Here is a 13,977-nt window from a genome sequence, read left to right on the forward strand (position 1 = left end):
TAACATGGCTTAAGAGGAAAATAAATTTTTGGAAAGAATTTTTAAGTTGAAATTAGATATTGAGGATACATTTTCAGATTCTCAAATAAATTTCACAGGAACTTAAAATATAATAAAATTGTATTTTTATTTGGATTTTTAAAATATTCACATGATTTAATTAACATGAATGTCAATTATTTACATTTTGTATGTTTCAACTAAATGTAAAAGCGATCCAGAACACTTTCCTTTGAGTACACATATTTTAAGTGTTTTTCGTACTCATCTAGCATTTCTTGGAAAGCAAGGGTCATTTATTTGTATGCAGCACACAGAGGAAGAATACCTATGCTAATGATTAAATAGGTTATTTGAGTTCTAACTTATACTACTCACTATAACTTTCAACTTATGGCAAATTATATTTCTCATAAAAAATAAGTCTTGAAAATTTCACTATTTTTTAAAAGATTTATTTATTTGAGAGAGAGAGACAGAGAGAGTGGTGTGTGTCTCCAGCTGGTGGGGAGGGGCAGAGGGAAAAAGAGAGAATCTCAAACAGACTCCACACAGAGCAGGGAGCCTGACACAGGTCTAGATCTTACTACCTTGAGATCATGCCTGAGTCGAAACCAAGAGTCGGATGCTTAACTGCCTGAGCCACCCAGGTGCCACTTAATGTTTTTTAAAGTGATAAACGAACTCTGGGAAAAAAAAAAAAGAGAGCTTGCATTGTACTGTTATTTTTAGTCACTGTGTTTAATTTGACTGAATCTTGTAAAAGCTGGTTGCTTTGTCCGGCATACCAATTAATTGCGTGTTCCTGCTACAGTGGAAGAAGACGTTGGAATGATCATGATTCCAGTGGTGAGGCTGCATGGAGCTTATGGCCGTGTGACTGCTGATTTCATCTCTCAGAGCTCCTCTGCAGTTCCTGGCGGTGTTGATTATATCCTGCATAGCAGCTCAGTCACCTTTCAGCATGGGCAGAACTTAAGTTTTATAAATGTCTCCATCATTGATGATAGTGAAAGGTAATACTGTTTAGTAATGCCGAAAATAATATGGGCATCTGTAGGACATGATTACTGTGTTCTAATCCTTACTTATGTTTTGCACTGATAATAGAATTTTAGATTTGCTATGCCCACTGAGAAACAAGTGAGGAACTTTTGGGGGGTCCTTGGAGTAGGAAAGAACGGATTGGGAGACCATTGGGATTTTATGTTCACTTTTTCATACAGAGGGAAATAATAACTTTTGCTCTTTTATATTTGAAGAGTCTAATCAGAATGTAGAAGCATCCTGCAGTTCACTTCCTTAATGCATTAAGCAATTCAAAAGAGAGGAAGAAAGTCTAATAACTATTGCAGGTTATATAGTATTAAAGTTGATCATTTGTGCTTTTTAGCTGAGCACCCTCTTCTTACCATTTGGTGTATGAATGCTGTGTCTTGAATATGTATGACCAATTTAGAAAATGACTAGTTATTTGGGTTTTAGAAGCATTTTAATATGTTTAGACTCACAGAATTCCTCCTCCTTGCTATGCAGTGAATTTGCAGAGCCCATTGAAATTTTGCTCGTTGGAGCTACTGGCGGAGCGGTCCTTGGGCGCCACCTAGTGAGCAGAATAACGATTGCCAAGAGTGACTCTCCCTTTGGCGTTGTAAGATTTCTTAACCAAAGCAAAATTTCTGTTCCTAATCCCAATTCCACAATGATTTTATCCTTGCTGCTGGAGCGGACTGGAGGACTCTTGGGAGAAATTCAGGTAGAGTTATTCTTCCCATGGTTTTAAAAATAATTTTGATGGCTTGAGTATGGAGTTGGATTTTCTTACTCTTCAAATAAATCCATTTACTTATTCACAATCAGTAATATTTATTAATTACCCATTAGGTGTTAAGTGGCTCCAGTCCTATGAACTACATAAAAATATATAAGGCATAGCTGTTATCAGGAACCCTTGAGAGCAAGTTAGAAATGAAATGAAGAATTCTGATAAAATGCATTAGGTCAAGTATTTATTGAGTGCTTTCCATGTGCCAGATCCTCTTCTGGGCACTAGAATACGCTGGTGAATAAGACAGACCTCATCTCTGTTCTCTTAGATTTTTCAGAACAATAAACAGATAAATAAAAAAATATATGTGATGACATTTAAGTGCTCTGCAGGGATGTAAAATTGAGAGACACAATCTGAGTGACCTGCTGACTACTCTAGATTATATGGTGATATTGTGATATTTAAGCTGAAAGCTTGATACTGAGAGATGGTCATGTAATTGTTAGAGGGGTGAGCCTTTTGGCAGAAAGAATATCCATGTGTATCTACAAGCCTGGCATGTTTGAGGTGTGGAGGGTTGCATGTGGTAGAGGACTTGGAGGGGAGGGCACAGGATAGGTCAGAGAGGTCAGTAGGTGTTTGATCATAGAGACTTTCCCAAACCAGATTAAAGAAGTGCTCGCTTTGGCAGCACATGATACCAAACCAGATTAAAGGGCATTCTAAGTGCAAATAGGACTCCACTAGAGAGTTTGAAGCAGGGGAATGGTGTTGATGTCACTGGGTTGCCATTTTAAGTAGCTCACTTATGACTGCTGTGGGGGAAATGGAATATCGAGAAGCCAGATTAGAAGCAGGGGGGCTACTAGGAGGGTCTTGCCCTCTGTCATCCAAGGCACAGCTGACAGTGGCTCACATGTGTGGAAATGGGATGGGGAGAAGTGAATAGACATTGAGCATGTTTTGGAGGAAAAATTGGGCGAGTGGAGGTCAAGGGAAAGAGGAATCAGGAATAACTGCCAAAATTTTAGTTGAGCAACTGAGTAAATTATAGTGCCCTTTACTGAGACCTGCAGAAGCTTGGGGGAGAATCAGGATTTCTGTTCGGTCTTGTTAATTTGAGATGGCTACTGAACATCCCAGTGGAGGGCTGAGTGCATGGGGGAATGTGTGAGGATGGGTTGTGGGGAGGTCAGAAGCTGCTGACACATGTGGAGGCATTTGAAACTATGTGGCTGAAGGAGTGGTGATAAGGGGTGTGAGAGATACAGCCTGAAGTCCTGGGCTGCCAGCATTTAACTATCTGAGGAAGGGGAGCTAGCAAAGAAAATTGAGATGTAAAGGCAAAAGGGAAGGTGTACAGAGGCCATGAAAGGTAGGATGCTGTGTTTCAAGAAAGAGGAAGGGATCAGCTATCCTCGATGCTGATGAAAGATAAAAGAAGCAAAGCAAAATCCCCAGTTTTCTTTCCTTGTGGATATGAAAAGTCTATAATTTTATATTATAGAAATTTTTAAAATGCATTTATTGTAAAATTTTGTTTCTTATAAAAATTTATAAAAACTTATGTTCATCTTGCTCTAAGGGTTTATTTAAGTATATTTAGAAGAAAGTGCACACCCAGCAGATTTTTCATGTGGTTTTATTGTCTTACGCAAATAGTTTTTGATTGACAGAGCCTGTGCATACAGCAAGACAGTGTTGTACTCATTTTTTAAGTTTGTATTTCTCTAATATATGTATATTTAAAATATGTGCTTTTACATTTTTATTTTCCTGTGTGGTGACAAATTACCATGTATTCATACGTTTCTTATTATCCATGAAAACTGATATCCTCTAAGTATGTAGTTTATATTTGCAAATATTCATATTTTTAAGAAGATGAGGAATTCACTGGCAATATCTTACAATAGTTTTCATGTGTATATATATGTATATATATATTTTTCTAATATTACATATCCTACAAAGTAATTCTTTGTTTAAAATTGATTATTTCTGAGGCACCTCCCTGGCTCCTTCAGTAGTCTGCAGCTCTTGGTCTTGGGGTTGTGAGTTTGAGCCTCACATTGGGTATAGAGATTACTTTTAAAAAATTTTAAATAGATGGATATATAGATGATAAAAATAAAATAAAATTGATTACCTCTATTAAAAATACAAACACCCTGCAGGTGAACTGGGTGATATTAGGACCCAATTCTCAGGAAGCCTTACCACCACAGAACAGAGACATTGCATACCCAGTGAGTGGGTCCTTCTATTTTGGAGAGGGAGAAGGTGGTGTGAGAACCATCACTCTGACAATCTATCCTCATGAAGACATTGAAGTTGAAGAGATTTTCATTATTAAACTTGACCTTGTGAAAGGAGAAGCTAAATTAGACTCCAGAGCTAAAGATATTACAATAACAGTAAGTCTAACTTTATTTTTTGCACAAAATTTTAGAGTAATGGATTTATCAGAAGATGCATTTTACATTTGTTGAAACTCCTTGGGCTTATGATGAATTGAAAGTTATAAAACCGAATGAAGTCATAATAATTCCTATGGGCCAGACTTTCTGGTTATTATGTTAGTTTATTATATAGCCTGATTTTTGGTGATTACTTTTCAAAGGACTTTCATATAGTGATAAATACTTATTTTCCACTCTGAGAAAATCTGGTGTTTGGGGAATATTTTCACACTGTCAGACAGAAGTTACTTGTTATATCATCCTAAACGTCAGACATCTTTGCCATGAAAGTGCATAAAAGTTATTAACTCAGTCACAAGTCAGATTGTTGGAAAGAAGAATGGTATTTGTTCAATTCACACAGTGATGTGTTGGGTCAAATCTGAATCGAGCATATTTGGGGTAGGAAGTGCCAGGTATCAGAGCTACTGAAAACAATGCAGAGAAGTGCTCTTTTTTTTTTTTTTTTTTAAGTTTGGAAAATACTCTAGTTGGGGAAGAGGGAGAAAGGGAAAGTTTGATTTTAAAAACTTGGCTCACATGTGTATGATGGTCAACAAGTCCAAAAGCCACAGCACAGGCTACTAAGCAGGACGGTCAAGAAAGACTTGCAGTCGTGATCATGAGTTTGGATTTTGGGGAATAGGCTGGCAGACCGGAAACTCCGGCAGGATTCCTAAATTGTAGTCTTGAGGCAGAATTCCTTTTTCTCTGGAATTTCTTTTCTTTTCACTAAGGGAAACCTTAGTGTTTGCTCGTAAGGCCGTCAAGTTACTGGCTGAGGCTGACTCACAGTATCAAGGGTAATCTCTTTTACTTAAAGTCAAAAGACTGTAAGTATTAATCACATCTACAAAGTACCTTCACAATGACAAGTGTTTTTCTAAACAATTAGCTCTGGTTATGTGATGGAAACATGAAGCAAATCAAGCCAAATTCAGGCAGTGACGTATTATCCTTTTGAGACACTACAAATTAGTTTTCCAGACACTCCTTTTGTCCTTGGGGAATAAGAACCTACTTGTTTTAGATGACAGTCGGTGTACTAAAGAAGCTTTTGAAAAATCAGGTAGCTAGGCAGCTGAAATTCAAGTATTATTCCTGTGTTTCTTTCATTTCTTCAGCTTATCTGTCTATTGATTTGTTGGGTAATGTAATTTCATTTATAGTTGTTATACACATTATTCACTCTGTTGTCTCTATTTTTAGATACAGAAGTTTGGTGATCCAAATGGGGTTGTTCAGTTTGCTCCTGAGTCTTTATCTGAGAAGATCTATTCAGAGCCATTGGCTCTGGAAGGGCCCCTGATTATTACTTTCTTTGTCAAAAGAGTCAAGGGCATTTTTGGAGAAATTACGGTATCGTGTTTCATTTGATTTTTAAGTAGTGTAACAATTTGCCTAACAAATGTGGTTGTGAAGGACAGAGAACTATGTGTTCTGGTAAAAGTTTTGGAAGTGATATGAGTGAGTTGCAGACAGGTTGAGAAGATTCATTTCAGTACCTTTGAGTTCTCCAGACAACACAAACCTCTCTTTCTAGATTCAGCTACACTTAGGAGTGAAAAGATCTTCCTCATACTTAATCATGAAGAGTATATGACTGAACTATTTTGTATTTCCTTGTTTGCTATAACATTTAACTTTTCCTCCTTCAGTCCCTCAATGATTTTTGTAAATTGCTTAATATCTTCCTCAGGGCTTTATTTCTCAGTATAGATTTATTGGTTTACCAGCTGTTTTTTAGCAGGTTGCATTTGCGTGTATATTGACATAGAATGTTTGGGAATGTTTTTGTAAATCATTGAGATATCTGTCTGACAGATCAAGGTTATTTGTTTGCTGGCAGAAATATATCTTTATGGATTACAAAATATCTTTATGGATTTAGCCCTTTTCCTGTATTGTAGATTAACTGATACTTCCTCAGTGGAAGCTTTTTGGTTAGGGGCCCAAAAATTCTTGGAAAATAATTTTTTAATTCTTGAAATCTTGTTGATACTCCCTTTTTGTTAAAAGGAAACAAAAACAAATTACAATATAAAGCATCAGATTATCTACTCACTTTTTACCTTCAAGTATTGTCTGTGGTTCAGATACCTATCAAATACGTATTCGGACCTTTTGAAGGTATTTGTGGAACTGCCTTTTTTTTTTTAAGATTTTTAAAATTTATTTATTCATGAGAGGCACAGAGAGAGAGAGGCAGAGATACAGGCAGAGGGAGAAGCACGCTCTCTATGGGGAGCCTGACTCGATCCCGGGACCTGGGAGCACTCCCTGAACCAAAGCCAGATGCTCAATAGCTGAGCCATCCAGGCATCCCTGGAACTGCCATTCTAAAGTTAATTTTGCTTTGCTTTATCTCTTCAAAGTATGCTGTTATTTCAGAAGTAGGTGAAGTGAGATTTTGTAATCTATTGTCCTACAAATTGCATACATTAGCCTGAAAGAGTTCATATACTTTTGTGATGCTAATGTCATTCCTCCATACTTTCTAAACTATTTGGGGCTTTGAATATAATGACAGACAATTAGAATTTATTTTTTGTGTATTATAGAGGAAAAATAAAGGATTTTGATTCAATATAATGAATTATGTGACTTTGTTGGATTTCTTCCCTTTTATTTTAGGTTTACTGGGAAATAAGCAGTGAGTTCAATATTACAGGAGACTTTCTTTCAACAAAAGGATTTTTCACTATTGCTGATGGAGAGAGTGAAATGAGCTTTGATGTTCATTTGCTACCAGACGACACACCTGAGATAGAAGAAGATTATGTGATCCGGCTTGTTTCTGTAGAGGGAGGAGCAGAACTCGATCCACAACAGTGCATCACACGGTTTTCTGTTTCTGCAAATGATGACCCACATGGAGTATTTGCTCTATATTCAGATTACCAGTCAATCTTTATTGGGCAAAACCTTAGTAGATTTATCCAAATTAATATAACCCGGCTTGCTGGAACATTTGGAGATGTTGCTGTTGGATTTCGAATCTCATCTGACCAAAAGGAGCAGCCAGTTGTTACTGAAAATGCAGAGAGGCAACTGGTAGTCAAAGATGGTGCCAGATACAAAGTGGACATGGTGCCAGTGAGGAGTCAGGTTTGTATCATTTCTTCTGTCTCCTGATCATTCCAACAAAACTCCTTCATGATCAGCTTATAGTCTTATTGAGATATTTAAATGTAATCATAGAAGTGCATAATAATTATTGGATGATACATGTGCAGATTATAAATGAGTTAAGTATATTCCCATTTAGAGATAACTTATTTTTGTCTCAATGGTATCATGTATTACTTATGCCTATAACTCTGTATTCTTTTGAAAATCGACTCAATGCCCTGACCCTGTTGATTAATTTCTAACCTCCATTTCCTATTTCTGAAGATTTTCAAGGCTGGAATAAAGATTGCAAAACTGGGGAAATAAAAAGACTGCAAAACTGGGGAAATAAAAGATTAATTTAACCAGAATATGATTGTATTAAGTCTCATTTACAAATTAGAGTTTTCAAAAAAAATGCAGTGTGCTTGAATTATGTACCTTGAAACATTTTCCCATATATATCTATGTAACATTACCCTCTGAATGCATTCAGAAATTTAAAACTGTTAATGAATAGCAGAGGACATTCCTTTAGCTTCTCTAGGAATAACTTTGTATTATTCTATAGTGAGATTTCATTTGACCATAAGACATGCTACAGTGAAGATCTGATTATTCTGTTACTTAAGTAAGCAATATGAATAGTATAAAACTATTATCATGTTGCGTATAGGAAAACCAAAATATGTGATGTATATACTAGATGGACTAAAACCCTTGATCTGCCTAACTCTAAGACCATGTCCTGTAGTGAATGGTGCCTGGACCATTTTGAAGGATGCTAATCCTCTAATTATTTACTTTTCAAAGCTGAATGGTATACAGTTAACCTTGGAGCAACGCAGGTTGGACTGTGCAGATTCACTTTTACATGTGGGTTTGTTTTGGCAAATGCAGGACAGCACTATAAGTGTATTTTCCCTTCCTTATGATTTTTTAAATAACATTTTCTTTTCTCTGGCTTACTTTATTGTAAGAATACAGTAACATAAAAAAAACTTCTAAGATATGTGTTAATCAACTGTGTTATAGGCTTCTGGTCAGTGGTACGCTATTAGTAGTTCAGTTTTGGGGAAGTCAAAAGTTACACAGATATTTTTTTTCCTTCTTACTAATATCTCAGTCTTCAAAGAGCAATGCAGTATATCTGGAGCATGAAGGAAAAAGGGAACTACGGAAAGAATCCTCCCCTTGATTTATGCACATGTTGTCACACCTTAGCAGCCCAGTTAGTGAACTGCATGGGCGAAGGGTAGCTCTAGAGGAGACGTGGAAGGCACATATTTGAAGTGGGGACACTGATTTATTTCTGTTTCCTTAGCACTTGATCTGTGAGTCATGTTCAGTGAATGTCACTTTGCAAAAATGAAGATTGATTGAATGAATGAAACACCTGTTGTCCTCATGTTACAAAACATTTGAAACTATTACAGTACATATTTTGTACATTTGGAGGGCTTTGGTGTATGTTTAAGTACATTATATTTAAAAGAAGAACGGAGGGACTCCTGGGTGGCTCAGCAGTTGAGCATCTGCCTTCAGCTCAGGGTGTGATCCTGGGATTCTGGGATCGAGTCCCGCATTGGGCTCCCTGTGAGGAGCCTGCTTCTCCCTTTGCCTGAGTCTCTGACTCTCTCTTTCTGTGTCTCTCATGAATAAATAAATAAAATCTTTAAAAATAATAAAAGAAGAACAGACTCCACAAAAATGGTTATTTTTATGTTTAATAAAGATGTATAGTGTTGTTAGTATTATCCAGGTTATGGGATAAATTGGGGGATTATCCATTATCTATAACAATGTTTCTATGGGAATATATTTTTTCAATTTCAAAAAAAGTTAGGGTAACATTAATTTTTAAATTATTGAGTTAGATTTGAAAACTTAAAAAATTGGTAATCTCTTTTGTTAGTAATTTTTACTTATCCAAAATATTCAAAGGTATCAGTTACCTGAATCGTTATCCATTTTGAGTAAATCTCATTGGAGTATTTAGTTACTCCCAATGAAGAAAAAAGTGAGTTTTGCTGATTTTAGGACCTGACTCTATCCCCCAGTGAGCTCTTTCATTCCTATGGTACATGATTCTATTACTAACACTGCTTCTGTGATTCTCATCATTCTCAAGGCCTTTGGGGAGACATGGAGGATTTGCAAATTTGTGGTTTTTACGTTCTATCACTCATCACTCCACGGTCTTCATACTGCTGATTTGTTTTTATAACCTGAGGGGAAAGGCATATATTGATGAAACTGTACAAAAGTACCCTGAGGCAGTGCGCTAATGACTCACATCAAATGTCAGTATTTTTCTCTGAAAATTATTTTTTTACTACTAAAAATGTGATTGATATTGTTTGTTTCTAGGTCTTCCTATCCCTGGGCTCTAATTTCACCTTGCAGCTGGTGACTGCGATGCTTGTCAGTGGACGTTTCTACAGCATGCCAAAAATTCTCCAGGAAGCAAAATCTGCTGTCCTTCCTGTCCCTGAGAAAGCCGCCAATTCTCAGGTAATTGGTCCTCAGTGTGGGACCATCCAGGAACCACTAGAGGGCAGCTTTTCACAGGAAGGACTAAAAAGATTCTTAGACATAAAATTTCTCAAAATTACTATTTCCTTAAATCAATATCAAAAGTAGACATTATGAATACATTATATGAAAATAATTTGCCAATTTTTGACACTTTCATTTTTGAAGATTTAGAACTTTTCTGTCCCATGGTGTCTGAATATAAGAATTTTTAAAATAATGGTCGCTTAGAATCAAAATCTCCAGGGTTTTTTTTAGGTTGTTTATATTGAATATTTAATATTGAGGTATTTTATGCTAAATAATTAAAATTAGAACAAAACATCAGTTAATATTCCAGATTTTTTCATTTATTAATATTGTGATTATTTGTCTTTCATTTTTGGGACTCTTTTTACCATGATAAGTTTGTGTTGGTGGAGATAAATGCTAGTGATGAAATCCTATGACATGATTGCCCCTAAATGTTTGAATCTTCCACCAGAGTTCAATGTGGAAAAGATTGTTTCCTAATCATTTCATAAGTTCACAAAAGAACAAAGAATAACTTGAGGGCTTTACTTCCTCTGTAGGCCGATTCTGTCAAAATGGGAGCAAGACAGGGCTGTTGTCTCTGTCTCATGGTAATGTGTGTATTTTTGAGACCATGATGAGTTAACATTGCATCATGTTCTTTCAGATGGGAGCTCCTTCAGCTTAAGGCAGGCCTAGCCCAGTATGTGGATGTGTAGTCTACGTAAATGATAGCCAGGTCTGGCCAGAATCTTGTGTAATAGGAGCTTTGACCGTTAACGGTATGCTCTTCAGAAACTCCCTTCTGGGCTGCTTCTCCACAGGGAATGGATTTGCTTTGCTCCCTGAATGGAACTCATCAGCGTTAAAAATAACTGAGAATAGTGAGTTTTCTTTCTTCTGCATCTCATCTGTTCAAGAGGGAATGGAGGAATAGAACTTAGTAATATTTTGAAGTTTTGCTGTCTTCTTTTCACTCATATATAAATCATTATAAAAAAGGATTCCATTCAACATGAACCGTTCATTTGGGATAGCAAAATATTCCTTACTCTTTGTCCATGCACATGATCACATGTATCACCACAAAGGGAAAGATTGGGTCCAGTCATGATGTATTCATTTCCTTGGTGGATGCTCTGTACTCCTTACCAGTATTTGTGTGTGTGTGTGTGTGTGTGTGTGTGTGTGTGTGTGTGTGAGAGAGAGAGAGAGAGAGAGAGAAAGAGAGAGAGAAAGAGATGTAGCTAGGACACTTCAAACAGCCTCTAGCCATGTATCAAGAATTATCTTAGATATGCCAAAGGTTCAGACAATTGATACGAAGAAGCCTCACTATAGTAGGGAGTCTAGGCTGGTTTCAGGTTGAAGTTTCGTTTTTATATTTCTTTTCTTTTTTTTTTCCTGTCTGTCACTCCAGAAGCTATCTTCACTTTTCTGCTACTTTCCATTCCAATTTAAAATGGAGAAAATGAGGGGCACCTGGGTGGTTCAGTAGGTTAAGCATTCAACTCTTGATTTTCGGCTTAGGTCATGAATTCAGAGTTGTGGGATCTGACCCCACATGGAGCCTGCTTAAGATTCTCTCCATCTCCCTCTGCCCCTCCTCCTCTTTCCCTTTCTCCCTCTTTTCTCCCTCTTTCTAGAAAAAAAGAAAGAAAAAAAAAGAAAAGCTAAAAAAGGAAATGGGAATACTAGTCTTAATATAGAACTGTCAGTCATATGGTATCCCAAATTATAGATATTAGGACCAAAAGAGGTAAACTGAGTTATGCAAGTCACAATATGAAGCCAGGAATCTAGTTTTATTTTTACTCATTAGCCAGAACTTATTTCATCTATAAATCATTTATAAATCACAGGGTTCCCTGAGAAAGTTACCCTTAAAACAAAATCTTACTTGATATGGATAAAAAGGTGTTTATTTTTAAAAAATCTTTGGATGTTGCTGATCCTCCAAAAAAAACATTAAACTGAATCAAAGAGCTGAAAAGAACCATAATAGAAAATCTAGTTCATGGTGCTTATTTTATAAATGAAGATTTTATTATTATATCTTAGAAGTCAGATTTCATATACAGATAAACCAGGTTCTATAAACACCCACAAACAAGTCATATTAAAATGCCATTTTTAATCTTTTGCTTTTGTATAACCATAATTGCATTTATCTTTTTTGGATATTATAAATTCAAAGGATTACATTTTGATAAAAAAAGATATAAACTATAATCAGAATTTTTAAAAGGGATAAATTTCCAAGTCTCAGATGTCATTTTGTAATTGAATCTATTTTTTTTTTTATTGGAGTTCAATTTGCCAACATTTAGCGTAACCCCCACGGCTCATCCCATCAAGTGCCCCCCTCAGTGCCCGTCACCCTGTCACCCTCACCCCCCGCCCACCTCCCTTTCCACCACCCCTTGTTCATTTCCCAGAGTTAGGAGTCTCTCATGTTCTGTCTCCCTTTCTGACGTTTCCCACTCATTTTTTCTCCTTTCCTGTTTATTCCCTTTCACTATTTTTTATATTCCCCAAATGAATTAATCTATTTTAAAACAAGAAAATATGTTATGTAAACAAAGTTGGCTTTTAACTCACTCTTCAGAAAACAAGAAGCTTTAAGGAGAAACAAATATTCTAAGCATGTTTTTCCTCAGGTTGGATTTGAATCTACTGCTTTTCCACTCCTGGACATCACTGCAGGAACAAGCCAAGTTGTGATTTCCAGGAGAGGCACTTTTGGCTCTCTCATGGTTGCCTGGGTGGCTGGATATGCTCCTGGATTAGAAATCCCCGAATTCATTGTTGTTGGCAACATGACCCCAAAACTAGGTGAGTTGTAGTTTTTCTAAGATCTACCCTGTAGAACATATAGATGTGTGATCGGCCGCTAATTTTCTTGGCTCATCCTTACTCTGGGTAGTAAACTGCTTGTTTTCTAATATAGTGTTCCCATATTTTAGTGATCAGAGTCCAGTCGAAAGTTGGAAACAGAGATTAGATAATGGACTCAATCTGGAAAGTCTCTGAGGGGCAAGTAAAACAAAGGGAGCATTTCAGAAGCAGTAATGGTGGTATATACAAATGCTTAATCAGAAACCAACTTATATGAGAAAGGAAGGAGATTGAGTCGCACAGTCTACTTGGTAAAAATGGGACTCTTTATTCAGTCAAATTAAAAACTCATATGTCACTTGGAAAAAGTGGTCACTAAGCAGACTACTCTGTTGATATACTAGGAGTTTGTTAAAAGTAGTTCTAAAAACCTAATTTGGCCCATACAATGATTTGAAAAGATATACCTTTGTATTCAGTTACATGTTCACCTGAATATTTCTGACAATAGAGCGGCTGTGGCTTCATCTCCTTTGTTTTTTAATTATATCATGAGCTCTGTGTCCGTGAGATGCAAATGTTAGATGATGTGACCACTACTGTGCAAAATAGATAGAAAATGAAGGTGAAATTTTAATGGAGAGGCCTTCCTTTAAGTTTACTTACCCTTCTTCCCAACTTTTTAAATGTGTAACCTTTTGTGGACTGATATAAAATTTTGGAAAAGACTGTATTTTACTACATATTTAAGAGTTGAATCCCAATGTAAGAAATAATACCCTTCTCCTATTCCCTTTCAGGGAGCCTTTCATTTTCCCATGGAGAACAAAGTAAAGGAGTCCTACTGTGGACATTTCCCAGTCCTGGTCAGCCAGAGGCCTTTGTCATTCACCTCTCAGGAGTGCAGAGCAGTGCCCCTGGTGGGGCTCAACTTCGGTAAGACCAACTTGAGTTTCAACCAACAAAGTCTCTGAGGAATAATCTGGAATTTATCACTTGAAACAGAAGAAGACACAAGGATCACTTTGCTTGAAGCAGATGCGAAAACAGTTTTAGTGTAGAGCAACACATGGCCTGCATGCCAAAGATGCCACAGAGGGAGAGACTAAGTTTCATAGAGTCACCACCACTGTTTGCTTTTTTTTTTTAAGATTTTATTTATTTATTTATTTATTCATGAGAGACAGAGGGAGAGAGAGAGAGAGAGAGAGAGAGGGGCAGAGACACAGGCAGAGGGAGAAGCAGGAC

General features: G+C 36.7%; 1 protein-coding gene across 1 annotated transcript in view; it reads left to right on the forward strand.

Annotated features, from left to right (window-relative positions):
• Positions 1–13,977, forward strand: part of ADGRV1 (adhesion G protein-coupled receptor V1) — a 522,964-nt gene that overhangs the window by 182,156 nt on the left and 326,831 nt on the right. Inside the window, exons 66-73 of the mRNA XM_055312783.1 lie at positions 815–1,016; positions 1,537–1,756; positions 3,949–4,188; positions 5,443–5,592; positions 6,868–7,341; positions 9,715–9,858; positions 12,552–12,726; positions 13,530–13,665. Of these exons, the coding sequence (XP_055168758.1) occupies positions 815–1,016; positions 1,537–1,756; positions 3,949–4,188; positions 5,443–5,592; positions 6,868–7,341; positions 9,715–9,858; positions 12,552–12,726; positions 13,530–13,665 (1,741 nt within the window). The remainder of the gene's footprint in view (positions 1–814; positions 1,017–1,536; positions 1,757–3,948; positions 4,189–5,442; positions 5,593–6,867; positions 7,342–9,714; positions 9,859–12,551; positions 12,727–13,529; positions 13,666–13,977) is intronic.

The sequence above is a fragment of the Nyctereutes procyonoides genome, unplaced genomic scaffold (genome assembly GCF_905146905.1).
Source record: "Nyctereutes procyonoides isolate TBG_1078 unplaced genomic scaffold, NYPRO_anot_genome, whole genome shotgun sequence".
Lineage (NCBI taxonomy): Eukaryota > Metazoa > Chordata > Mammalia > Carnivora > Canidae > Nyctereutes > Nyctereutes procyonoides.